The following is a 27,792-nucleotide window of genomic DNA, read 5'->3' as shown; positions in this document are numbered from 1 at the left end:
AAAAAAAAAAAAAAAAAAAAAGCAGTTTATTGGAAACCCATTCTCAGGTTCACTGGTCCCAAGTGACCATGGGGAGGGAGACAGAGGGGAGGAGGGAGAGAAAATGCAGGGGGGAAGGAAGAGACGAAGATGTCTGGATTATATAGAAAAGAGCTTCCTCTGGGCTGGAAAGTTCAAAGCAGAGGGTGGGGTATGGCCTGTAACAGGTAAGGGCTGAGGGATGCTGGGAGGACCTGGAGGCCAGATCCACCTTGGTAGGCAAAATATGCACCTCAGCTGTTTGTACAGGGTCTAAATCCCAACAATTTATTATTATTATTATTATTATTATTATTATTATTATTATTATTATTTTGAGACAGGGTTTCTCTGTGTAACAACCCTGGCTGTCCTGGAACTTACTATGTAGACCAGGCTGGCCTCAAACTCAGAGATCTGCCTGCCTCTGTCTCCTCAGTGCTGGGACTGAAGGCCTGCGCCACCATACCCAGGTCGGCCTGATTAACATAGAATTTGAAGTTATCCTTTGAGTCTTAAAAAAAAAAAATCACTATTTTAACAATTTACCCACATTCCTTGCTCCTGTGCATTGAGAATAGACCCACTTTGCAGGTAAGGAAGCCAGGATGTAGAAACCATCTGACACTTGTCCCACGTTAGAGGCAGTCAGAAGTATCCCAGCGTCCTTCCAGGCAACAACTGCTCTGCCTCCAGCAGTTTGTTTGTTTGTTTGAGACAGAGTCTCTCTGTGTAGACAGAGTCTCTCTGTGTAGACAGAGGAGTCTCCCTGAGCCACTCTCTCTGTGGCTGACCTGGAACTCTTTTTCTGTAGACCAGGCTGGCCTTGAACTCACAGAGATCCATCTGCCTCTGCCTCCCGAGCGCTGAGATTGAAGGTGTCCATCACCACTCCTCTGACTTCTAGTGAAGTTTAAAGCAGCCTTTTGCAAGATTTTATCCTCAGGGAGCCAGAGGTTTGTAGAATGTAAGTGACATGCTTTCCCTCTGTCATCCTAACAGTGGCATATTTGGTGGGTGTGAAGGGCCAGCTCTGGCTAGTGGGAAGGACCATGAATTGACTGCCCAGGAATGGGTGCCAGTAGGGCAGGATAGACTCAGTTCTGGGTACCATGAGTTTGAGGGAGTCTGAGGTACCTGGGAGAGGTTGACAGACAGGAAGAAATCAGAGGAGATAATCCTGTGAATGGTTCTGAATGGACGGGAACCGAGGTAGTGACTGGGGAGGCCTGGCCCTATCCCTGGGGACTTTGGTGGAAATGAAGAAGAAAGAGCAGCCAAAGCCTTGGAAGTAGGAGTTGCCAGACTCCCGAGGAAGACTGGGACTGGGAAGGTAGGGCTGGCTGCTGGGGAGGGGGCGAGCGCTGCAGGATCTAGCTCAGGCCTGGAGAAGCCAATGTCTTCTTGCGCTTCCTCCATTGACTGGGGTCTGGAGGCTGCCCACCTCCCTAGAGTGGGGCCTCCGAGGGCTGACAGGTTTGCTCGTTGCCTGGCAACTGAGAGAGCTGTTGGCTGTTGCTAGGAGCAGACTAGGGAGGCCAGAGGAGCAAAGCTCTGAAGCACAGGGCGGGGCGAGGGGGAAGGGGCTGGCTGGAAGAGGGATCTGTCTGTCCTCTGTGTGTAGTCGACTGTGCTCGGCTGTGTGTGCTCATGTCCACGGTGTGTTCTGTGAATCTGTCACGTTGGAGGGAAGTCCTCCAAGTGGATAGATAGAAAGATCACAGCACTGCCCACAGGTAGCAGTATGTGTTCTTATCCTAGTTCTTGCATGCCTAGGGCAGGGCCCGCTCAGCCTTCAGGTTCCCTGAGGGAACCACGGGATGATTGCAGGCTAATGACTCCTCCACAGGGAAGACATTCTGACGATTGAGATATACACATGGACACTCCAGAGCGAGCCAGCAAGTTGGGGGGGGGGTAGAAGCTGGAACATGTGCTTTGTCCAGCTAGTGCTGTTCTCACAGGAGGCTGTGACTAACTCTTTAATGGCAGTGTCCCTCTCTGGCTTTAGTCTGGGGTCACTCAGAACACCTTACACACTTGAATCGTCCAATCAAAGTTGGCAGGTCATAGGCCCTTCTTAAAAAAGCAGATCACAAAGATTGGAAATATCTCCACTTCCACCTTTGCACAGCCACAGGATCACAGCCACTACCCAGTAGAGACATGGGACTGAAGAAGCCTCTAGAAGCTGACAGAAGATGGAAGGAAAAGATCTTGTTATCATGGCAACGTTTGTTTTCTTAAGTCCAATGAAATGGCAACTCTCTCTTGTCTATCTCTCCCGCTAGAGTCCAGTTTCTTTGGTCTCTGGTTGAAGCCCCGGATTGCTGCCTGCAGGAGAATGCTTCCCAACCTATCAGGCAAAAGGACGACGTTTAGATGACAGAAGATAGTCCACTCAAAGGTGTAAAGGCAGCAGTGAACTCTTTTTGTTTTTGATGTGGTGGAACCTAGACAGAAGAGGAGGGAGGCGCTGCTTTAAAGAAAATCGAGGTACAGTAAGAGATCATGTGCCCCTCCGCAGAGTTTAGTAGATCTCCAAATAAGTTTATAGGTTCACTTTTAGCACGTGAAGAAGACACACCTCCTCCATCTTACTCTCATAATTCACAAATGCTCAGTCCTGGTTTCTATTTGGCCTGTGGCGAGGGCAGGTAGTCCTGACCCTTGGGCTACTAGATCAACTGGTCCTACAGTCCAGAAACAGAGCCCCAGGCTCTCAGCATCCAATCGGAGAAGAGCTCCTCCTGCAGCCCGCCCAGAGGCCTAAGCCTGTGTTAGCTCTACCCTTGGTGTCTTCCCTGGTTGCGGCCCCGCTCTCAGCTTGCGCCTAAGGCTGGACTGAGCCTAACTTCTCTCTCGGCTCCGCCCTCCAACCAATCACCATCTCCAAATTTCCTTTGGCCCCTCCTCCAGACCCGCCCCGGTCCAGTCGCGGGCTTGGTTCGCCCGGGCCCCACCCCTGGCCCGCCCCGCCGTCGGTGCGCGGCGGCCGGGAAGGCGCCTCCCGCAGTCGCTCGGAACTGCGGACCTGAGAGCTTCCCGCAGAGGGCCGGCGGTGGGAGCGGAGTGGGTCGGGCGGGGCCGAGCCGGGCCGTGGGCCGTGTGGGGGCCAGGCCGGGCCGGCGGACAGCAGGATGGGCTGCACCGTGAGCGCCGAGGACAAGGCGGCAGCCGAGCGCTCTAAGATGATCGACAAGAACCTGCGGGAGGACGGCGAGAAGGCAGCGCGGGAGGTGAAGTTGCTTCTGTTAGGTGAGGCAGCGCCCGGTTCTGGGACGCTTGACTCTCTACGCTAATCCCCAGACAAGGACCTGAAACTGCTTAGCCTGGCCTTGCACCCTACACCTGCGCTTGAAACCCCTAGGAGCCACCCTTTTAAGATCCGAAACTCTGGATTGGTCTAGATTTATAATCCTAGTCCAGACTCCATTCAGACCCTCAACTCATCCCAGATCCCACACACCAAACCTTGTGTGACTATCCCCCCACCCCTTGCTATCCAGTCTCAAGAGAACTCAGCCCCTACCGTGTATTTCCGCACTTTCTCAGGCTTTACTTAAACCCTCAGCACCCTGCCGGCTCCCACCTTCAAGCCCCACCTGTTCTATTAATGTTGACATGAGCATTCCTTGGGACCCTGGTCAAGCCTCAACCCACTCCCTCTTTTCCTTACTCTGGGATCTGTATTCTCCCTCTGTGCCTCTGACCCCTTAAGAACCTCTTTAAGAGGGAAACTGACTACTCTCAAGTTCTCTGTAGCAGGATTCCCCGCAGGGCCTCAGTTCCAGGTCACCAGATCTCTGTGTGTGTGTCTCTCTCCCTCCCTCTCTCTGCAGGTATCAAGCCCCAACTCATCTGCCCCTCTTTTAAGTCTTTTCTCACACTCTGTCGTTGCCTTGCTTCTGCACCCTCCTGCCCCAGGTGGGCATTGTTGGTAGGAGGAGGGCACCAGGGGCTGGAGTGAGCCTAGGCTGAGCTGGGCAGACCCTCACCAAGAGGTTGGACTGACGCTCTGAGAGTCACACTGGGGAACAGGGGCCAGGCCTCAAGCATCTGCGGGAAGTTCCAGTCCCTGGGAATGTGTTCCCTGGCTTCCAAGGCTTGTCTGGGCCAGGGCCAGGGGAGTCTGGGCAAGAGGAGGGAACAAGGAGGAGTTAGGGTTCTTGTCACTTCCAAGGCCAAGGAAGATGGTGGCTGCTGGGATGGGGGGGAAGTGGAAGTAGTGAACCAACCGACATATTGCTGCCCCTGTGTGCCTGCCTGGAGAGATCTGCTGACGGGGGGTGCTGGGCTTCTCACACTCGGGGCTGGAACGCCGGGATCTGGCCTAGGATACTGAGTAGACCTGTTGGTTTCCCAAAGGACTACTGTGATGGGGGGGGGTGGGCGAGCTGAATGAGGGGCTGGTAGGAGTCAGCTGCCTGTAGCCCCGTGCGCGCTCAAGCAGCCCAGCTAGGCTTTGGCAAAGGCAGTGGGCCTGATGCTTGTGTCCAGATTCCCACCGGTCGTCCGAGTGGCTCCCTGTGGAAGCCTGACTTGAGAAGATCGGGTCCTCCGGATTGTAGGGAGCAAGGCCCTAGCAGCAGCAGAAGCCGCGCAGCAGCGTAATCGGCTGGATAGTATGTGGGGGGGTGTGGCCCCTCAGCCCCAGGGCCGCCTTGGGGGCCTGCATGCTGTGGAAAGCCTGGCTTTTTTTTTTTTTTTGAGGCCAGGCCTGTGGCCGAGATACAACATGTACGTCTTTATGGATCCATCTGTTGACTGTCCCGGCGGACCCGGCCTGGGGGCACAGCCCCGGAGGTTTCAAAATGGCATCCGCTCCACTGCTGCCGCGGGGAGGAAGAGAAGGGGCGGGAAGGGGCGGCGGCCCAGCCTCCTGGGCTGCTTTGCGTTGGGCGCTTGCCTCTTCCTGTCTCTGCTGCGAGTGCGGCAAGCAGTGAGTGGGTGTCGACGCGGCGGCGGCGGAATGTCCGTTGCTGCTGGGCCTAGGGAGGGCACTTCCGGGACCGCTACCTCCCAGTGCCCAGCCCGGAGCCCCTTACCAACCCCTCCCAGGTTTATTGGCAGTTGTGGTGGCCAAGGAGATGTGGATCTGGACCAGAGAGCCGGGGGAAGGGGGCTGCACAGGACTCTTGGCCTGTTCTGTAACACACGGTTTCCTCTATGCTGACAGGCTTGTTTGTCCCTTAGAGCTCAGCTCAGCTTTTGGGTCCTTAGGCGGTACCTGGTATCCCCCTTCCTACCCTAGGCTGGCAGTAGCCAGTGATACAGGGGCTGGCTTAGCACTTTCTCAGCCAACAGTCCACCCCAGGATCCTGTCCCAATGGCCTTTTCTTCCTCTAAAATGGAATTCCCTGGCTTGTGTCACCGGAGTACCCGCGGTGAGGCTGAGACCCGGCAAAGGGTGTGCAGCCAAGGGCTCAGAGCTCTGCCTGAAATGGACAACCCAGTCTGCATGACCAGTCTGTCACTGCTACCTGGGAAGGGATCTTGACTTGAGTTAATCAACTCCCCATCAAGGAATAAGGTGACAACGGGACCCCAGCTGTAGCAGGTTAGGGGTTCTGGGCACCAGTTCTACATAGCCAGAGACTCTGTCCAAGCAACGGGGACTTAAGCTGGGAAAGTGCCAATCTTCCCTCCCAGCCAGAACCACGCCTGCTGCCCCACCCGCCGCACAGTGTCTCCCTCCATACCCTGTATCCCTGCCAGAAGGCGGGCACAGTCATTGTCACCAGGGCAGAGGCAGATGTGGTACACTCTAGCAAGATAGTTTCCCCTGGCAGCTTGGTCAGTCTCCCTGCAGGGCAACCTCCCTAGACACCCCCCCCCCCGCACACACACACTTTAACCAGACTGACTAGCTAGGCCCAGATAGATTTGGGGGGGGGGCTCTGGTGACAGCCTGAACTGGACACATCACGAGAAACAGTGTCCACCGTGGACTCCACAAGTCTCAGAGTACAGCTGCGTCTGTCTGTCTGCTGGACTTGGTGTCTTCCCTACATAATTGTTCCTTAACATTCCATCCATGGGTCTCCTTCCAGAATCCTTCCTGAGGTCCACCAAGGGTAATGTGGCCTCTTTGCCCCCTGGGTTCCCGATTTCCCACTAGAACGTGGTTTTGACCCCAGAGACAACAAGGCAGAGTGGGATCCTTTTCATTTGTGTGCTGAGTGAAGGATGTCCGTGGTGAACTTGGGTTGGGGGGGGGGTGAGTAGGTAGAGGTCACCGGGTCACACTGTAAGCAGGTGACAAGTGCTTTTTGGAAGACCAGTGACCAAGATTGAGGAGATGCTGAGAGAAAAGCCCTTGGGTTCTTGGCTTTCACAGGCTGTGCAGGTGTTCCATGGCAGTCCTCACTCTGTCCCCTGCAGAGCCCCTGCTGCCCAGCCTGCAGCCTGTGCAGGGCGCAGCACAGTAGGACTATATGTGTGTGAGAGAGTGGCTCTACAGACTCAGTTCTCTGTTTGGGGACAGCTGAGAGCTCTGGGGCTCAACCTTGCTGCAGGAGCTCCAGGCTTGTTAGTCAAAGGCAGGCCTTCGTAGATTTACAAAAGGAAGGGAGTTTTGTAGCCTGCGTCCTGTCTGACTAGCAAAAGGTGTTTCGGCATTGGTGCATACTGAGTATGTGTATAGAATGTGAGGCTCCTGAACACATCCTGGAGCAGGCCACGTCCTTGGGGGATGGGAGAGAATATAACAGGAACAAGAGAATGTAAGGATAGACCTAGGCTACCAACTGAGAGACACAGGAGGGCTAGCCTGGGAAACTGACCCACTAGGCACTGGGGGCAGAGACCCAGTTTCCTAAGGGCACTAAGACAGGAGATGTAGCCTAGATTCCCAAGACGCTGGTACATGTTTCTTAGCATGAGGCTGGAGGCTCGTCATGAATGGACCATCCCAGGGGTCATGTAGATATAAGTTAGAATCCTGAAGTTGGAGAGATGGCTCAGCTCTTAAGAGTACTGACTGTTCTTCCAGAGGACCCGGGTTCAAGTCCCAGCACCCACATGGCAACTCATATCTGTCTGTCCTCATGCAGGCAAAAAATTCTAACTTTAAAAAAGCTAGAATCGGGCTGGTGAGATGGCTCAGTGGGTAAGAGCACCCGACTGCTCTTCTGAAGGTCCGGAGTTCAAATCCCAGCCACCATGTGGTGGCTCATAACCATCCGTAACAAGATCTGACGTCCTCTTCTGGAGTGTCTGAGTACAGCTATAGTGTACTTACATATAATAAATAAATCCTGAAAAAAAAAAAAAAAAACCAAAACTAGAATCAGCCAGGCGTGGTGGCGCACGCCTTTAATCCCAGCACTTGGGAGGCAGAGACAGGCGGATTTCTGAGTTTGAGGCCAGCCTGGTCTACAGAGTGAGTTCCAGGACAGCCAGGGCTACACAGAGAAACCCTGTCAAAAAAAGCTAGAATCCTGGTACCATCTTCTCGTTTAGACATCTGCTTCAGGTGAAGCCCTGCCGAAGAGATTCAGGGGACCGTGGGCATAGTGCATCCGAGCCCGGAGGTAAACAAACAAACAAAAAGCCTCTCCTATCTCTTGACAGAGCTGCCTGGGTACTTAAAGTACGGGGACCCTCCTGGGGACTCCCTTCCCTGTCCCCAGGAAGCTCACAGCAAGTTGGAGGCCAAGGTTTGTAAAGAACGGAGTAAACTGACCTTTCCAGGGACTTAAGGCCTAATCTCGGGGGACCGAGCCTGGGGGTGTGGCCCAGCTCTGCGAGCCAGGTGGGCTGGTCCAGAAGCCGCCTCCCTTCTCTAACCCACTTCTCCCCTGCTGGAGCTCATTAGCACTTGAATGGGGGGCTGGCTGGCTTGGGCCTCAAAGTCCTCTTCCCACCCCTCCCCCAGGCTGGGCAAGGCTTTGTCTGCCCAGGCGGGCCTGGACGAGCTCCCACGCTAGGGAGGGAGTGGGGGGTCCGAGCCATCTCTAACCAACCTCCTCTGTCGTCTGCCTCTCAGCCCTGCCCATCACTCCAGAGCTGGTAGAGAAAATAGAAAGAGCTATACACTGTCCTGGGCAGGCATAGGAACCAGTAGAGACTAGGTGTTCCTGAGCTGGTGAATCAGGACTGCTCAGCCAGGGGCATCCCTGGTGGGGGGTCATGGGGGTGGAGGTTGGGGCTTTGAACAGAGTCTAACAGGTGATCCGTACTGAGACTGAGCTGTGACTGTGACTGGAGGGTGGCAGTCTAGCCAGCTGAGGGACACAGGCTTCCTCACACGCCCTCAGGCAGCATCAAGCCACTTACTGTTGTCAAGTCAGGGCTCCCTTTGAGTCTGTGCAAGCAAGCTGGCAGGGTTGGCCCTGGAATCTGAGAAGGAAGGTGAACATTTGTTTATTTGTTCACCAAGTGACAGCCCGGGTTGTGGCTGCCATGATCTGTTGCAGCGAGGACTCCAGGCCTCTTTAGCAGACCGATAGTGGATGGATGGGGCACTTGGACCACTGGGAAGCACACTGAACCCCTAGACCCCACCCTCAGGCTTCTGCCCTCATCGCTGTCTCTCAGTCCGTCTCTAAAAGTTCCTGGTTCTCTTGGCAGGAAACAACTTTGTTTACCCACGAAGCTTTTAGCTGCCGAGGGACCAGGGCACCCATCACTGCCACCAGCAGAGGATGCCAGGTGTACCCTGGGGTGCTTCTGCCTCCGCTCACCTGCTTGCTGAGACAGGAGGAGGAGGAGTGGGCCGGAGGGATGGGGTACAGGCCCGGCAGCCTTCTCAGCTCCCTGGGTTCCAGGTGGGAGTTTGGTAAGAGAGTTGTTGCCAGGCCACACAGCTTAGAGCATGTCTAAGATTGGTCGTCAGGGTGCCCTGGTGTGAGCAAAGGATTGAAACCTTAAGTGTGTGTGTCCCTGTATCCGATGCTCTCAGGAAGCCTCAACTACAGGTGCAGGGTGGGGCCTCCACTGTCTGGCCACACCCTGTGTTTTGCCTAGAGCTCTTGTTCTTACTAAACCCAACCCCACCCTCACCTTGTTGGTGCTTCTCCGGCCTGAAGCTTGGTGGTTTGAGAAGGATATTCTTCCTGGGGCTGAGCGATGACCGCTGGGCTACCTTCAGGGTTGGCACTCAGAATTTGCATACAGGGCCCTTATGAGGTGCCAGGCCAGTTTGAGGGGTCTTTGGGCCTTGGAGGATGGCTGCTCCCGACCCAATTGCTTCAGAGTGTGCCTGCTGTGCCTAGGCAGGCGTGGGGACAGTCATGTAGTTAGGCCTCTTAGGGAAATGGTGTCCACATCAGAGAACAAGGAGGAAGCAGCTGGGGGAGGAGGAGCCCAAAAGGGGAAGAGGCCAGCGGGCTGCAGGAGGTGGGTCCTAAGTCACCCAGGTCTCTGCCAGCCAGGCCTGGAAGGGTCACACCTGCCCAGGCTCACCTGTGAGCTTCCGCAGGCCTCCACACCCAGGCCATCCCTGAGTTGGGCCAGTCCAGGTGCTAACCTTGGCCTGTCCTAACTGCTGGCTGGGGCCAGGATGTCAGAGGCGGGGCTTCTGAGAAGGAGTCTAAGCCCCTCCTTTGGCCACAGGAAGTGGTGGCTGGGAGAGGGGACACCAGTGGGAGGTCCAGCAGGAAGGCCAAGAGCTGCTCTTAGATTCCCGAGCGGCCATTGCCCTCCAAGCAGGAAGGCCAGCCGCAGGCGCACATGAATGCCTGGAAGCGGAGCGGCAGCCCTGTATTAGCTCACTCTGGGTTTCCCCTGCCTTGGGGGTCGCAGAACCCGGATGCCGTCGCTGCGCCTCAGTTTCCCTTCTCATAGCAGCAGATGCCGCTGCTGTTTCATCTTGGGAAGCCAGAGAAACTGAGGGCGGGGAAGCAGAGATGCTGGACTAGGACGCGAGCAGTCACTGAACCTGTCCCACCACTGTAGCCTTTGGCGTCTGTGCCCTGCTGCCAGGATTGGTGTTGGGGTGACAGGCTGTGCACCTGCTCTGGGGGGGGGGGCTTGGGGATCTTGCCTGGAGGAGTCTTGTTTGTTTACATGTTTGCTTTCTTATTTTGCTTTTTCGAGACAGGGTTTCTCTGTGCAGCCTTGGCTGTCCTGGAACTCACTCTGTAGACCAGGCTGTAGTTCCGCCTGCCTCTGCCTCCCGAGTGCTGGGATTAAAGGCGTGTGCCACCACGCCCAGCTGGTGGTGCACACTTTTAATCCCAGCACTCGGGAGGCAGAGGCAGGCGGATATCTGAGTTCGAGGCCAGCCTGGTCTACAAAGTGAGTTCCAGGACAGCCAGGGCTACACAGAGAAACCCTGTCTCGAAAAAAAAAAAAAAAGGTGTGCACCTGGCACCTTGAGTCTTGAAGCCTTTTATGCCCTGAAGGGTGAGAGCCATGATTCTGTTTTAGCCTTTCTGCCGTTCTGACAGAAGCCTGCCTGCTGCCAGGGCTTCTTTGCACATGTGGCTACTCTGGAGCCACTCCCCGCCTCTCCCAGCCCACCTTCCTTATAGTGTTCATGTCACACTCAGTAATTTCGCGTTGTGCCTCTTCCTCCCCTACCCCCAGTCTGAGGGAAACAGACTGGACCAGAGGGTCGCCGGGAGGCGGCCAGGAGTGGAAAGGCAGACTGTCTTACAAGGCTTGTCATGACCGTTAGCTCAATGGTGGCCTCAGTGTAGACGGTGCTGTGTGGGCTGGGAGCAGTGGCACCACAAGCTCCTGCTTCTTGACCCCCAGATCTTGTGTCCGTGGGGCTTATCCTCCCGTGGGAGATTTGTCAGAACAGGCCCCCTTGGCTAGGCGGCTGTGCAGAGAGCACGCTCCTCCTTATCACCGGCCTGGGTACAGAGGGACCCGTTCCATTGTGTGTGTGATCTCAGGCTGTCCCTGCCTCTGCTTAGCACTGGGACTTACAAGGACATGGACAACTGCTGGCTTGAGTTGGGCCCTAAGGCAGTTGGGAGTTCCTGAAAACCGTAGGAAAACTGCTGTGGGCAGGCCTTGGGCCTGGCACATTCCCACGAGGGGTACATTTCACAGATAGGGACACTGAGGCCCGGGATTCGGGCACCTCGCCTCCAGTCTGCCACCACAATTCAGGACAAACATCCATTGTTCAGGCTCTTGAAAACATAGCTAAAGGAGTCTTTTTAAAAAGCTGTTGGGAAGCAGGGTGTACCAATGACCTGGGACCTGTTCTGCACCTCTTGACCATAGATTTACAGGTGCTAAGACCTACGACCTGGGGAAGCAGGGCATGGCTGATTTGTTGGGGCATCTGGTGGAAGGTGGGGCCATAGTCTTGGGTGGTAGTGTTGCAGGATCCTTCAAAAACCCCACCTCCTTGTCATCCCCCTCTTCCCCCCTCCCCCCGGGCAGTGTGAGACTGTGCTGAGCCTTCTTGGAGGGCTTAAGGGGGTCAAAGAACAGCACCTGGAGGAAGGAAGAGAGGCCTGGGGTGGGGCCTAGAGGGCCTTTGTCTAGCTGGGCCCTCCCCCTCCTTTCTTCCCTTCTGTTTCCATTGTTCCTGTGTGTTCAGACTCTGGAGCTGGCTGGGGGCTTCCCAGGGCGGAGGTTGTGGCTGAGGGTCTTGGCACCTCCCCCAGCCACCCCTAGCTGAGAAGGCTGCTTTGCTGAAACAAAACATTCCCCATGCTGCCCAGCCCCCATCTCCACTGCTTTGTCTCTGGCTGCTGGGCTCCCCCTGGTGGTAGCTGAGCCTGAGTGAGACCCTGGGCTTTGGGGCAAAGAGGTGACAGACAGGATCCAGAATGGCAGGGGTCACACAGCAGTGAGGGTGTAGCACCTCTCTCCTAGCTGGGTTACCTGTGAGATGGGCATCCTAGAGCTCAAACCCATCTCCACTGTGCCCCACTGGGATGGTGGCAGTGTGGGCGGGCCTGGTGCTGTGGCTTGGAGCTGGGCTGCTGCCCAAGCCTACCCTGTGGTCCCAGCTGCTCACGGGAATCTCTGCCCTCGGGGCCGCCACGTCAGCTGCCTCTCCTTAGCCTGTGAATTCCACCAGAGCCCACCAACTCAGGAGGCTGCCTCAGGGGAGGCCTTTGCCCAGCGTCGGAGTTGTGGGGTCGGTGGGCCGCACCAGCTGGGAGGTTTCTATGCAGAAGTCCCTGGTTTGTGTGTGAGAGTGTGTGAGTGTGAGAAGCGACAGGCTCAGAGCACAGTGACAGTGGCAGGAGACAGTTCTCACCCTTGTCCCGGGTGGGTGGCGCTCCACCCTCCCTGCCCTGTATTGGCCTGTTACCCCAGATCTCTCGGAGCCTTCAGAAGCTGTACTTGAAATGAGGTGACTGTGGTACCCTACTCTGGGCCTTGCTGTTAGTGACCGACCGGAGCAGCTGGCCATTGTGCACACTGTAGGAAGTAAGGTTTGGGGAAATCTGTACTTTTCCACCAACTAGGAAAATAGTGGCAACTGACTCCCTTCTGGTCAGGGCGTCACTGTGTAGCCAAGGCATACCATGCCTTCTGAGTGTCGGGACTATAGAAGTGCGCCACCATGCCCAGACACTAGCTTCTTTAAAATCTACTTTTTATTTAATTCTTGGATAATTTCATACAATGTATTTTTTAATTATTACTTTTAAGTGTATGAGTGTTTGTCTGCATGTACGTCTGTGTAGCACGTGCTTATCTGGTACCTTAGAGGCCAGAAGAGGACATCAGAGCTCCTGCAGTTGTGGTTACAGATAGTTGGGAGCTGCCTTGCGAATGTGGGGAGTCAACCCAGGAGGATCCTCTGGAAGAGCAGCCAGTATCTTAACTGCTGAGCCAACCCCAGCCACAGTAGCCACTGTTACCTGCACGCTAGCCTTGGGTGAGGTGCCTTGAGGGGAGCTTTGGTTCCAGTTCTCACCCCTCTCCTGCTAGAAGATGCATTATCCCATCTTACAGATGAGATACCAGAGACCTGCAAGGGCTGAAGCTAATGGAAATCTCAGGAAGGGTCAGTGTGGGCAGCAGGGTTGTACTAGACAGATCCAGATTCTCCTCCCCCTGACCCCGGGGAGGGAGAAGACCGGAAAGCACAAGGTAGACCGGCTTGAGGAAACTGAGGCCAGAAAGGGCAAGACGCAGGTCACAGCCTCCCCGCGGGTCAGACCTAAGCGTGAGCTAGGAGGTGTCGGGCCCAAGATGGACAAATAGGAGTCTTACGTACGTGCTGGGGCCTAGATGAACATCAAGTGTTTGAACTTACAGGTCCAACTGTGGTGAGGCTTTTCGGGTCTTGCCAGGCAGTGAGGTGGTACTGTCTTCCCCTGGTCTGTTCCCTCCACCGGAACAGCTCCGTGCTGCATGTAGAAGCAGATGATCTAGGCAGAGGAGCCTTTGAGATCACAGCCCTCCTGCAGTGGACCCAGCAGCTGGACTCAGGACAAAAGCTACAGAGGTGTTTTCTTTGGTGGGAAGAGGTGTAGCCTACTGGGAATGTCCAGGCCAACTCCAGGGACCCTCTGTGGATCCCCACTGGCCTCATCCAGCTGGGGATGGAGCAGCTGGTGGGGACAAGAGAGGCTGACTCCTGCTTCTCTGTTCAGCTGGCTTCCCTGCTGGCTCCTCTGCCTCAGTCTGGGGAAGCTCTCCCTGAGGTAGGTGCAGGGCTGGCAGGGAAGGAGCCTGGCTGAGTACAAGCACCCTCCAGCCCAGACAGGAGGAGTGATGCACCATAATGGAGAAAGGGCATTTGGGGGTGGAAGAAAGATGTGGCTCCAGGGCTCTTGAAACACTGAGTCTGCTGCGGCCTACCTGAGCGCCAAGGTCTTCACCACACACCTTTCACTGGGTGTCCCGCTTCATTCAGACTTCCCCAGCTCTGTCCTGATGTCTTTCTACTTCCTGCTTGGTTGCCAACCACACCCTTGTCCTGCCTCTCGCTACTTCCTGCCTGAGTCACAGCTGCTGCAACGACAAAGGGATCTCCTTAAGTCCCAGGGATGGAAAGGAACCCCATTGCCTTGCTTTGTCCACCTGTCAAAGGGGGCTGTTTGCAGTGACCCCTGCTAGGTAGGAAGAATGCTCTAACTCAGACTCTGAGAGGCCTGAGAACGGGAAACTGAGGCATTAGGAAGGCGTGGGAGCAAGCCTTCAGCTGGCTGAGAAGTGTGTGACCCTGGTTCCTGGCTTGGCTTGCTTAGGTGTGGCCTTCTTGGTGTCTGCCAGCTTTGCTAGGGAAATCAAATGCAAAGCAAGTTCGTGCCATAATCCCTGGCACTGGGCAGGGTCACGGGTAGTCCACGGCACCTCTGAAGAGAGCGGTCAAAGGATGCCCTCTTTACCTACGGTGGTGACCAGTAGAGAAACCAATGTTTCCCATAGCCAGGAATTCCAAAGTCATGTAAGGGGGCGACCTTCATTTGCGGTTTCCTGGGCCCTGATGTCTGTTGCTTCTACCCTTCCCACCTGGCCTTGAGTCTGGTCAGTGGGGTCACATCATTAGCCTCTGTTTCCTGAATCAGGCCTGTGCTGGCTAAGACTGGTTCTTTCTCTGCTCCAAGATGAGTCTCCTTCCTTCTGCTCTGTGGAAGCAAGTAGGAAGGCTAGCTGGGACCAGTGTGCTGTTTCTTCTCTAGGTAGATATTGAGGCCCTGTGGGCCTAGTACTCAGTGAATGGGTAGTATGGGCAGGGTTTATAGACCTGAACATCCCTCTGGGCTTGTAGGATGTGAAGGAGCCTCATTCCACTGCTGTGCACAGCCCCATTTGGTGGATTGATCATAGCCAGAGAGAACAGTGTCCCACAGAAGCCTGTCCAAGCTTCCAGGTTTGTCCCATAATAGTTCCCACACCATCTTGGGAAGCAAGCTTAGGACAGTCAGGTACTCAGGAATTATAGGCATCTGCCAGCATTTGTAAGGACTCAGACCTTCCCCTCAGAGCAGCCGCTGGATTGGGGTTAGACCCAGACCTACTCATGTGGGTCACAGCTGTGCCTCAGTTCCCCCAATGATATCCGGGTTTGGGTAGGGGAAACTGAAACTTGACGAGGTCCGTCAGCCTCTCCTGTCTTGTTTGGTGCCTGTTGCCTGTTGGGCACCTCAGAGACTGGGCCCAGAGGGAGCACGGCGACAAGTGCAGCTGGGCCCAGGCACATACGATCTTTAGGAGGGATTGTGTAGAGCAAGGTGCCTGACTTTCAGATAGGACTAATTATATTACAGCATGTGCCTTGGTTTGCTGTGTAGATACAAGTACTTAGTAAGCCAGGTGGTGACGACCTACACTTTTAATCCCAGCACTCAGGAGGCAGAGGCAGGCGGATCTCAGTGAGTACAAGGCTTCCCTGGTCTACAGAGTGAGTTCTAGGACAGCCATGGCTACACAGAGAAACCCTTTCTCAAACAACAACTCTAAAAGGCACCTAGTAAATACAGTAGCATTCTATAGGTGTGGTAGAATGCTTAACTGGTGTGTGTGAACCCCTGGGGTTTCATTTGGACCCCAGCACCACATAAAAAAACTAGGCATGGAGGCAGAGGCAGATGGATTTCTGAGTCCGAGGCCAGCCTGGTCTACAAAGTAAGTTCCAGGACAGCCAGGGCTATACAGAGAAACCCTGCCTCAAAAAAACTAAATAAATAAATAAATAAGTTTAAATTAAAAAAAAAAAACCAAACCCAAAACTGGACCTGGGGGCTAGTGAGACAGCTCAGCCAGTGAAAGTGCTCACCATCAAGCTGGATAGCTGGAATTTGATCCCTGAGACCCACATGGTGGGAGGAAAGAACTAACTGCTGCAGGTGAATGCACACGCGCTGACGAGCAGGCATGTGAACACACAATTTTTAAATGTGGGAGCTGGAGAGATGGCTCAGCGGTTAAGAGCACTGACTGCTCTTCCGAAGGTCCTGAGTTCAATTCTCAGCAACCACTTAGTAGCTCACAACCATCTGTGACGGGATCCGATGTCTTCTGGTGTGTCTGAAGACAGCTACAATGTGCTCATATACATTAAACAGATAAATCTTTAAAAAAAATTTTTTTGTTTTGTTTTTCTTCTAGAGGATCCAAACTTGGTTCCCAGCCCCCATTTTGGGGGCTCATGACCACTTTTAGCTCTAGCTTCAGAGTTGCTGACAGCTTTTCTGGAAGCCTCTGGGCACCTGCACTGACATAAATGCTTGAACACATAACTTAGTGGGAAGCTGGAGAGCAATGACTGCACAGTTATGAGCTCTGGCTGCTCTTCCCAAGGACCCAGGTTCAGTTCCAGTGCCCACATGGAACTGCGACTCACAGCCATCTGTAACTCTAGTTCCAAGAAATCGAACAGCCTTTACTGTCTCTGGGCATCAGGCACACATGTGATGTAGCCATAAAAGTTTTGTATGTATGAGTGTTTGCCTGTATGTGTATATGTGCACCATGTGTGTAGGTGCCCCCAGAGGCCAGAAGAGGGCAACAAAACCCCCAGAAGTATGTTTACACACAGTTGTGATCTACCATATGAGTGCTGAGAACCAAACCCAGGTCCCCTGGAAGAGCAGTACATGCTCTTAACCATGGAGTCACCTCTCTAGTCCAAAATAAAATATTTTAAAACTTGTAACCAAACGGCTAGGCATACTGGTACATGCCTGCAAACTTAGCACCTGGGAGGCAGAGGCAGGTGTATCTGAGTTCGAAGCCAGCCTGGACTACATATCAAGTTCTAGGCCAACCAGGGCTACATAGTAGAACCTGCCTTAAAATTATAAGAATGAAAAAAAAAAAATGGCCATGTTAATGAACAGTTGTAATTCCAGGCGGGAAAATGAGAAATTTAAGGTCATCTTTGACTTCTTTGCAAGTTTGAAGCCAACCTGGTCTACATGAAACCCTGGCACACAACGGGTGCTTGACACAACTTTGCCGTCATTATTATTGATGGTGTTTTTGTTAATGAGTTAGCTTTATTATATGATCCGGATAGAAAGACAGAGTACCCAAGTTCAACCCATGCATAGGTCAGTCCTGTGAACAGAACACAGGGCAGGATTTCTCAGGAAAAAGGACAGGATAAGCAGGTGGTGAGAAGCAGGCAGTACCTGGAAGGTACAGGAGCAGACTAAATCTGGGCAGAGGCTGGGAAGGAGACGGGGGCCTCATCTCGGCATTGTGGTGTCATCTTGAAGGCGGACTGTATGATCCTGTTCCAAGAATGTTCGCTTCTGAACTTCAGTGCCTCTGTAAAGTGAGATCAGAAAAGATTGGTTTAATGGAGTTGCCGTGGCAAACACAGGAGAGACCAACAAACCTCAGAACCAGTCACAGAAATGAGGACGGGGGACAGGGGCTCTGCCAACCTAGAGAGGGTTGAGTCAGAACTTGTGTGTGTGTGTGTGTGTGTGTGTGTGTGTGAGAGAGAGAGAGAGAGAGAGAGAGAGAGAGAGAGAGAGAGAGAGATTCTATTTTCCATCTGTTTAGGACAGAGCTGGTCCAGAAAGCAGAGGGCTGGGTCTTGGGCCATGTCCAAAGGACAGGAATGTGACACTGTGGTCCTTGTAGGTTGCTTAGCAGCTAAATCTCAGGGTTTGGGAAAAGGAGAGTTTGTTTCCTGCCTTTCTGCTATATGCAGGGCACCTTCCAGCCAGCCAGCCCTGCCTTGATCTTTTTTTTTTTTTTTTTTAAGATTTATTTATTATATGTAAGTACAGTGTAGCTGTCTTTGGACACACCAGAAGAGAGCATCAGATCTCATTACTGGTGGTTGTGAGCCACCATGTGGTTGCTGGGATTTGAACTCAGGACCTTCGGAAGAGCAGTCAGTGCTCTTACCCGTTGAGCTATCTTGCCAGCACCACCCCCCACCCCCCACCCCCGTCTTGCTCTTGCACAGGGTGGCAAGCCTGTGTTTGTGAGAGTGGAAAACATAGATGGACCTAAGTCTTTGGCTAACTCCCTGAACTCACACACAGGACAGAGGTGGGGGCGTGGCAGGATCCCTGGCAGACAGTTGGGCTTAGGGAAGCAGAGGCCTGAAGGGAGCCTGCCAAGGAGCAGAGGCTATAGCTTTCCTTAGCCACGGTGGCCCCTGTAAGCCACCACTCTGTCTGTCTCCCTGTGCCACCGATGTGTAGAAGATAGGAAGCACCTTTGGCGCGAATGGCAGCTAGGCTGTTTGCAGGCGGAGCCCACTGGGCTCGTCCTCATCATCATCTTGCCCCTCTGTTCCAGGTGCTGGAGAATCAGGGAAGAGCACCATCGTCAAGCAGATGAAGTAAGTGGTGTGCAGAAGTCACCGAAGTTTGACTATCGTCTTCCTCTGGGCCTGTCCCGTCTCCCCTGCTTGGTCTCCACCTGTCCTAGAGGGCCCCGTTGCTACTTACATCAATATGACTCTGTAGGCCGGGGATTGCTCCCCCTCTTTGGAGCAGTCCCCCGCAGTTCCCGGGTAGCTATGGGATTTCTTGTGGTTGGTGGACCATAACTCATGACTTGTGTTTATCAGGATCATCCATGAAGATGGATACTCAGAGGAGGAGTGCCGGCAGTACCGTGCAGTGGTCTACAGCAATACCATCCAGTCCATCATGGCCATTGTGAAGGCTATGGGCAACCTGCAGATCGACTTTGCTGACCCCCAGCGTGCGGTGCGTGCCCTTCCTCCATCCCCTCCCCTCCGCCTGGCTCCCAGAAGCCTTCAGGGCAAGTCTTGTCCTAGGGAGCCTGAGAGTACACCAGCCTGAGTGAGCCCTGTTCTAGAATATTCCCTGCCCTCTCACTGTCAGGAGGGCATCTGTTCCTTTACCTGTCTGTCTGTCTGTCTGACCTCTATTTCTGTGCACAGGATGATGCCAGGCAGCTGTTCGCCCTGTCCTGTGCTGCAGAGGAGCAAGGGATGCTTCCTGAAGACCTGTCTGGCGTCATCCGGAGGCTCTGGGCTGACCACGGTGTGCAAGCCTGCTTTGGCCGCTCCCGGGAATACCAGCTCAATGACTCAGCCGCTTAGTGAGTACCGCAAGGGACTGGGCATGGCGGGTGCTCCCAGGGTACTGAAGCTGATGACTGGCCACCGAGGCTTTGGGAGTGGAGTGGGTGGGAACGCTGGGATAGCGTGCTTTCGGTAGGCCTGGAGAAACGACAGCTACAGTGGCTTTCAGGCTCCTTTAGCCTTATCTGTCTTCACACATGATCATTCTGAAGAACGTCTGCAGCCACCTGCTCTGTGCAAAGCGTCAGGGACACAGTGATGAGTGCAAAAGACAGGTCCTTAAGCAATGACAGCTGAAGGTGTCAGTAGGAAATCAAGAGTGGGAGGGGTTTGAGGCTGGGGCATGACATCTGTTAAACTCCAGACAGTCACTGAGGATACAGGAGTTGAGGCCTGCTGCTCAGAGCCCCACAGAGAAGGAAGAGGCTGTCTCTGAGGTGACAGATGTGTGCACAAGCTGGAGCCTGGACTTTGCTTCTGACCTTCTCTGGATCTGAGCCAAGCCCAGGCCTCAGCTGGAGAATCAGAGTCCCAGGAATGTCAGAGGAACAGCAGGCTCGGATCCTTTAGGCCAGAACACAATTCTGAATTCCCCTGCAGCAGCCTCCGGCCCAGCCCAGCCCAGCCCAGCCCAGCCCCTCCAGGTCCCTACTGCCCATCCAATCCTGAGCCCACTCAGCAGGAGTTGGGTAGATCTGCCTAGTTAGGATTCCCAAGTCCTGCTTCAGTCACATGACCAGGCTTCTTCTGTCCTCTGCTCGGCCTGACTTCCCTTGTGTCATTGCTACCCTCGAGGAGTTTTGGGATCGTAGCCAAATCTGTGGAGGCCTCCGGGCCTCAGCACTGCCCCACCCCGAAATCACGGGCTTAGCCACCAGCTGAGCTTGTGGATTACAGAGGCAGGGAGGGGGTGAGCCCTGTCAACTTATGGGTTGACAACCAAAACTACTTCATTGTCCCCAGTACTCAAGGAGGGAAGGATGGGGCCATGTCCCTGCCCCTCTCCACGTCCTCCACATTCTTCCTATTGCACGCCTGTCTCTGCTCTAGTAGTTGGAGTGGTCACCACAGGGCCTGCTCAGCCAGAGTGCTCTTTGCCTCCGCAGGCTCATCCGCAGGAGGAGTATGGGGCGACACACTAAGCTTTACCACAGGCTAGACCCCAGGAGAGCAGAGGCTCCTAGGGTGAGCCCACCTGCTGAGAAGAGAGAAATTGGTGTGGAATTCACCTTGAGGCTTCCAGGCTAGGGGCTCCGTCCACAGGGGATGGAGCCTGGTACGCAGGTCACAGCAAGTGCGTCATGGTCCCCCGTGGCCCTTCCTGTTATTCTGTTCTATCCCTGCTTCTCTGAGATCATTTCCCTTTGGCCTGGTTTGGCTGGCTGCTGGCCCCAGCACCCCTGCCCCAGGAACAAAAGACCAATAGAGGGCAGCCACTTCAAGGCTTGGACCCCGCCTGAAGGCATAGCGGGGATATTGAGGCAGACACAACGGGAGAGGCATTGATACTAATTAAAGGAGCATGCATGTGCAATGAAGGGCCCCAGGGATCCCTGCCAGGCAGGTATCTGCTCCCACCTCAGCTCAGATCTTATTGAGTGTTAGGCAAAGGACCCACTGGTCCTGGCAGGCCCTGACATGTTTAGTCTCCTATGAAGGGACCACACCAGGTTACTCTGGGTACCTTAATTACACCAATTAGCATCTTGATCTCTCCCTAAAGGACTAATTTCCCCCTCCCACTTTTGACCTGTGAGTTCTAACATTCTGGCTTCTCTTGGATGCAGGTCAAGTGAGAACCCGACTGCTAGGGTCATAGAGCTATAACTCCCAGTCCCATTGTACAGATGGGAAACACGGGGAATGAGGCCATGTTTCTTTCTTTTTTTAAGGTTTATTTATTTGGGCTGGTGAGATGGTTCAGTGAGTAAGAACACCGACTGCTCTTCCAAAGGTCCAGAGTTCAAATCCCAACAACCACATGGTGGCTCACAACCATCTGAAACGATCTGATGCCCTCTTCTGGAGTGTCTGAAGACAGCTATAGTGTACTTACATATAATAAATAAATAAATCTTTAAAATTAAAAAAAAAAAGGTTTATTTCCTATCTCAAAAAAAAAAAAAAAGATTTATTTATTTTATGTATGTGAGTACATTGTTGTTGTCTTCAGATACACCAGAAGAGGGCAACAGATCCCATTGCAAATGGTTGTGAGCCACCATGTGGTTGCCAGGAATTGAACTCAGGACCTTTGGAAGAGCAGTCAGTGCTCTTAACCACTGAGCCATCTCTCCAGCCCCAAGCCCATGTTTCTTTTTTCTTTTTTGTTTTTTGTTTTTTGTTTTTTGTTGTTGTTGTTGTTGTTTGAGGCAGGGTTTCTCTGTGTAGCCCTGGCTATCCTGGAACTCACTTTGTAGACCAGGCTGGCCTCGAACTCAAAAATCCACCTGCCTCTGCCTCCCAAGTGTGCAGGCACAGCAATGCACACCTGTAATCACAGTGCTTGGTGCTGAGGCAGGAGGATTATAGGTTTGAGATGATATTGGACTACATAAAGCAGACCCTGCCTGGAGTAGAGGGAAGGGAGAAGGGAAGGGAGAAGCGGGATTCTGTCTGTTCAGGGTCCAGGTCAGGATGTGCTTTTGGCCTGTCTGATTTCCCCCTTCCTTGCAGCTACCTGAATGACCTGGAGCGCATTGCACAGAGTGACTACATCCCCACACAGCAGGATGTGCTGCGGACCCGTGTGAAGACCACGGGCATCGTGGAAACACACTTCACCTTCAAGGACTTACACTTCAAGTGAGTGAGTGTGTGTGTGTGTGTGTGTGTGTGTGTGTGTGTGTGTGTGTGTGTGTGTGTGTATGAACAGGGCTAAGGGCCATAGCTGCTGGGGTAGCCCAGTTCTGCTGAGGGTCCTCAGTCCTCCGGATTGTATTGGGAAGGCACGTCCTCGAGGTCTGTCACCTAGGCATCAGTAGTGACCTCCTACTAATAGCTTCTCCTGCCTGTCCCATGTGGCTCCAGCCTGTCCCTGACCAGACTCAAAACCAGGATTCCAAGGTGGCAGCTGTCCCGCCTTGGCCAGGTCTCTGTCCTTAGCCAGCTTGTGAAGCACAAGGATGCCCACCCTGGGGCCCTGCTCCCTGGATTAAGTTGACCCAATGTCCGCAGGATGTTTGATGTGGGTGGTCAGCGGTCTGAGCGGAAGAAGTGGATCCACTGCTTTGAGGGTGTCACGGCCATCATCTTCTGTGTCGCCTTGAGCGCCTATGACTTGGTGCTGGCTGAGGATGAGGAGATGGTGAGAGTCCAGGAGCACTGGTGGCGGGGGTTGAGCCTGGTAGGCAGCGACGGAGGGTCAGTACCCACTTCACATCCTTCTCCTTAGAATCGCATGCATGAGAGCATGAAGCTGTTTGACAGCATCTGCAACAACAAGTGGTTCACAGACACCTCCATCATCCTCTTCCTCAACAAGAAGGACCTGTTTGAAGAGAAGATCACACAGAGCCCCCTGACCATCTGTTTCCCTGAGTACACAGGTAGGGGCTCTTTGAAGACTATCTCATGGGGGGGGGGCATCCCTATAGATACCACTGGGGCTCTGGTGGCCCATGGATGCCCCCATCTGGACAGAAGGAAAAACACAGGACCTGTGGGACCCCACTCAAGAATGTACTGTGTCTACACACAAAAGTCTTGTTACCACCCGTGGGCCTCTACCATTGAGCATACGCACATAGGAAATGTCCTTCATACACCACACGCATTTATACATGAACGTGCTGTGCACATTACATGCTTGTCTGTCATGGGCACAGGTCTCTGCTGTACATGCACATACACAAGTCTTCTTTCTTCTTCCTTAGGGGCCAACAAGTATGACGAGGCAGCCAGCTACATCCAGAGCAAGTTTGAGGACCTGAATAAGCGCAAAGACACCAAGGAGATCTACACACACTTCACGTGCGCCACCGACACCAAGAACGTGCAGTTTGTGTTTGATGCCGTCACTGACGTCATCATCAAGAACAACCTGAAGGACTGTGGCCTCTTCTGAGGGGCAGTGGGCCTGGCAGGATGGTGAGTCAGGGGTCTGTCAAACAACAGGGGTCTGGGGACTTAGGGGAAGTCCTTGGGGAGTACTCAGCCTGGAGAGAAAGGGCAGTCAGGGACCAGAGGACAGGGCAGGGCAGTCAGGGACCAGAGGACAGGGAGTCAAAAAGGGACCTGGTGTTCCCCTGGACAGAGCTAGAGGAGTGGGGAGTGGTCAGGGTTCTTTGGGAGGAGTTGCCTCCTTTCCTCCATGGTATTCTAGCCTAGTCTAGATGCAGGAGACCCAGCCACCCCGCTGCTCACTGACCAGGGCCAGGGCCACTCTTGTTCTTAGACCTCTGTCTCTCAGACCTGAGAGTCCTAGGCCCAGGCCAGCCCCACTGGCCCTGGCGTACATTCAATGACCGCAGAGTCACTGATATACACATCCTGTAACCCAGCAACAGAAGCTGGCCCCTGGGCACAGCTGTGTCCCTGGTAACAAGGAGGTGGGGGAGAAGAAGGTCATTGTTTAGAGAGGCAAGAAGAGAAGCCACATGTAACCCAGGCTGTGTCTGTCGTCCACCTCCAGGGCCACCGCCGACTCTGCTCCCCACTCCCCCGAGGAAGATGGGGGCTAGACGACCATGCTCCCTGCCTGTTCCCCCAGCTGCTTCTCCCATCTTTTCTCTCTGTTCTCGGCTCCCCTGTCTCCTCCCTCGGCTCTAGACTTGGGGGAGGGGCTGCCACAGGCCTCCCAGTCTAAAACCCACCTTTGTCTGAGGTGCCGGGAGTAGCCATGGTACCCCCTTCCTGGGCATCCGTTTGGGTTTTCTAACCGTTGTCTTGTTCTGGGGTGAGCGGGGAGCGCATGCAGAGATCCCAAGGCCTATGTCTGGAGGGTACCAGCTCCTCCAGCCTAGACCCCTGGCTTTGTCCAACACCAGCCCTGACCCAAGTCCAAATGTTTACAGGGAGCCTCCTGCCTACCCCACTCTCTGCCGCTCGGAGGCCCCAAAGGGAAAAGCACAAGAAGCCTGAGAGATACCGCCATTCCTGGAGACAAAGCCCACCTGCTCATTCTCGTAGCTTTAAAGAGAAAGAAAGGAAAGGAAAAATAAGGAAAACTGCAAATCTAGAAAACTTTTTAGAGAAACCTATTTAAAACTGTCAGGTCCTGACCAGCACCCCGACCCCCACCCCAACCCAGCCCCAGCCCTTTCCAGCGATTCCGTGCCTTGAGTGTGTCTGCGTGTTTACACCCATCCCTCTTTGGGCGGCCCCCTGCCCTGCCCTCCACGGAATTGGATTCCAAGGGCTGTTCCAAACAACTGCCAACGTCACTGAGGGCCCTGCTCTGAAGCCCTGGGCCCAGGCTCCATTAACCTAAATGTAGCTCCTTAGCGCTAATCTAGGAACCGCCGCTGCCTGCTGAGGGCCAGGCCCCTCACGCCCTCGCCCCAGGCCCGGGTCCTCCAGCGTTGAACACTTCCTTGCTTTTTTCACATGTTTTATGGAATTGTTCACATGATTTGAAATAATAAAATGTAGAAAGAAAACACCAAGAACTTCCGGGTATTCTTTTCTCCTGGGGACTGAGCAAGAAGAAGGTAGCTCACGCTTTAGTGCCGCGCCTGGGATGGGACCCTGGACATCAGCTTTCAGGGCAGAGTTCCATCCCAGTTCTCTAAGCTTTAGTTTGCTGTCTGGACTGGTCAGCTTACGTGTTCGAGGCTATGCAGCCTCCTAGTTCTGATTTAGCAGTTTGTGGCCTGGGGCAGCCTTCAGACCTTCTGAACCTCGGGGACTCTTCTAGAGGGTTCTTGAAAGTTCAGAGTAGCAGAGATAGCACAGGTAAGTAGGCTGCACTCCTTGGCTTAACAGACTGTCAGAAAGCTAGGAGTGGTGGCACATGCATTTAACTCTAGCCTACAAGAAGGTGAGGCAGGAGGTTGAGCAAGAGTTCCACACCAGCCTGGGCTATATATTGAAACTCAAAAAACCAAGTTGCCTCCAAGACTCAGGAAACATGGAGGCTGGTGAGATGGCTCAGCGGGTAAGAGCACTCGACTGCTCTTCCAAAAGGTCCTGAGTTCAAATCCCAACAACCACATGGTGGCTCATGACCATCCTTAACAAGATCTGACTCCCTCTTCTGGAGTGTCTGAAGACAGCTACAGTGTACTTTCATATAATAAATAAATAAATAAANNNTTAAAAAAAAAAAGACTCAGAAAACATTGTAAAATCGGACAAAGAATATAATTGCAGACCAGGTGGTGGTGGTGGTACACACCTTTAATCCCAGCACTTGGGAGGCAGAGGCAGGCAGATTTCTGAGTTCAAGGCCAGCCTGGTCTACAAAGTGAGTTCCAGGACAGCCAGAGCTACAGAAAAACCCTGCCTCAAAAAACAAAACAAAACAAAACAAAAGAATATAATTGCAGAAAGATAAGATGTAGTAAAGCACTCTTCCCACTGGATGGGGCTGGTCTACATCCTGTCATGGAATGAGGAGGAGGCTCACCCCCAACTGTCCCCCTAACTGGTTGATAGTGGAAGGAAGAGACACTGTCTTCAGTGTTGTAGCTCCTGGTAAGGTATCCATATTCCTGGAAGCAACCCTGTGCAGAAACTTAAACTGAAAGTGGAGGAGGAGCCAGTTGGGAAGGGCAGGGGATCAGTGGATGTGCAAGAGAGTGATAGGTGTTAGTAAGATACAAATGCGTTTTATACGTGCTGAGACGTTATAACAAAATTCATTTTGCATAATAAGTGCCAGAATACCACGACGCCAAATCAGAGGGGTGGGGACAGGCTGTCAAGGCAGGGTTCATGGGGGTCTGTCATTGGCTGCATTGGGAAGTTGATGTGGAAAACAAAGCTAAGGGAAGTGCTGATTACTGGGCGGAGCGCGGCGCTAAATGCCTGGGTTTTCTTCCAGGAACTGCAGGGGCAGCCGTGGGCAGCGCCTGCTACCGGGACGGCTAGGCGAAAAGACCGGCCCCGGCTGGGCGGAGCTCCGAGGCCTCTGCCGCCGGCCGCCAGGGGGCGCCACAGCCCGTCCTCTCCGCAGCTGCTGAGCTGGTCACGCAGGCTGACGTCACCGGGTCCCGTGGAGGACGCTTGACACAAAAACAGCTTTGTGTGGCATTGGTGGCTCCGCGCCTGACAAAGCGGCTGGGTCCTGGGACGGGCGGGGGTCGGCGCCGCAGAGGCGGGGGAGGGAGGGATTGGACCCGGGACCTGGGACTTCGCCTCCTTACACCTGTCAGTGGCCACAGGCCACCGGGCCTCTGATACTGGCAGGAGATGAAAGGTTGTGGCGGCGAGTCGAGTCTGAAGGAGTGCCTGCTTCCCTCGGCCTCTCCCCCGCCCCAGTTCCTCAGGCCATTCCGGCTACCTCTGCCACAGGGTACAACTGACAAGAACAGGATCCTGTGCCATCCCCAAATCCCTGTCTTTCTTTAGAGGCTCGGGCCTGAACCCCAATGTGCGCAGGCGGGCTGGAGCTAGTCCAGAGCCACCATACCCGCCCATCAGGAAGCAAGCACCGGAGATGGTTCCTTCCTTCTGTCCTGAGGGGAACCCCGCACAGAGGGCCATTGAGAAACTGGCATTGTCTGCCTGATGCACCCGGTGCCTCCCTGCCTGGGTGGGCCATCTAGGGCTCTGTCCTGTATCCCCCTGGGATCTCACTTGGCACTGGGTCTGGGTGTGGTTCTGGCAGGCAAGGCTTACCCTGGTACAGACAGTTAGGCCCCCACCTGCCTTTGGCCTTTCTACTTCAACTCTGATTTGGAGGGCATAAGGGTCCATTGTCCCAGGACTGGTGGGGGCGGCTTCTCAATTCAGTCTTTCTTTGGCTGGTGGGAAATTCCCAGCCGTGCTGTGGGGCAAAGGGGAGGCAAGAAGGACCTCCCAGGTATCCTGCCCCCTAACCGGAGGTACCCAGTGAGGGAGGCATCCCCTACTGCTTGGAGCTGTTCTTGGCTGCATCTCAGCAGTTCCTCATTTCTTGGGAAACAGCTGAGTGAGGAGAAAGAAATTGAGTCCTTTCCCTAGAGCTCTCTCAATGTCCACACCCAAGGGCAGCTGCAGTATGAGACCTAAGACCCTTAGCAGGAAGTGCAGAGCCAAGTAGGGGCCTGAGCATCTGTTTTCAGTGTAGGATGGATGGGCAGTCCCCGGCCTATGAGAACTGCCACGAGGCTGGTCGGCCTTCAAGAGAACTTGGCTCACTTGAAATAGTCACTGGAACCACGAATGTGGTTGGTGGTGGTAGCCTTGGTATTTTTAACCTATTTGTAGGGCAGCGGAACAGCTGGGACCAGAGAGATGAATAGGCCCTTAAGAGTCAGAGGCCTAAAGAAGGGAGCTTATGGGAGACTCTGTGGGGAGGAGGCAGGCCCTCCAGGCAGGTGGAGACAGATGTCCTGTATGGAACAGGAAAGGGGCCCTTCCTGGGATTATAGCCAGAGCTTCTGAGACTACAGGAGCTGCCTAGTTCTGATCGACACTCAAACCGTCTTTCAGAGCAGACCAAGACTTTTAGTATTTTGTATATATCTGATAGTGTGTGCCACAACACGCTTGTGGAGGGCAGGGGACAACTTGTAGGATTAAGTTCTCTCCTTTTGCCATGTTATGATCTGGGGACTGAACTCAGAGCATCGGGTATGGTGGCAAGCACCTTTATCTGCTGAGCCATCTTGACAGCCCTAGAGCCCAAACTACTTCTTCTCCTTCTCCTTCTCCTTCTCCTTCTCCTTCTCCTTCTCCTTCTCCTTCTCCTTCTCCTTCTCCTTCTCCTTCTCCTTCTCCTTCTCCTTCTCCTT

General features: G+C 53.9%; 1 protein-coding gene across 2 annotated transcripts; it reads left to right on the top strand.

Moving 5' to 3' along the window:
* The first annotated feature begins 3,006 nt into the window (after window positions 1-3,006).
* Gnai2 (G protein subunit alpha i2) lies at window positions 3,007-24,519 on the top strand. 2 transcript variants are annotated; one of them, XM_021205980.2, is made up of 9 exons: window positions 3,007-3,276; window positions 18,157-18,199; window positions 18,431-18,572; window positions 18,770-18,930; window positions 21,590-21,718; window positions 22,091-22,220; window positions 22,308-22,461; window positions 22,789-23,002; window positions 23,547-24,519. In XM_021205980.2, the coding sequence occupies exons 1-8, from the start codon at window positions 3,159-3,161 to the stop codon at window positions 22,977-22,979; spliced, it is 1,068 nt and encodes a 355-aa protein (XP_021061639.1). In that variant the 5' UTR covers window positions 3,007-3,158; the 3' UTR covers window positions 22,980-23,002; window positions 23,547-24,519. The 2 variants fall into 2 exon arrangements, with proteins under 2 accessions (XP_021061639.1, XP_029398920.1); XM_029543060.1 differs by having other exon boundaries at window positions 23,929-24,515.
* The last annotated feature ends 3,273 nt before the right edge of the window (window positions 24,520-27,792 follow it).

Source organism: Mus pahari, chromosome 10 (genome assembly GCF_900095145.1).
Source record: "Mus pahari chromosome 10, PAHARI_EIJ_v1.1, whole genome shotgun sequence".
Taxonomy (NCBI): Eukaryota; Metazoa; Chordata; class Mammalia; order Rodentia; family Muridae; genus Mus; species Mus pahari.
This window is presented reverse-complemented; position numbering and strand designations above follow the sequence as displayed.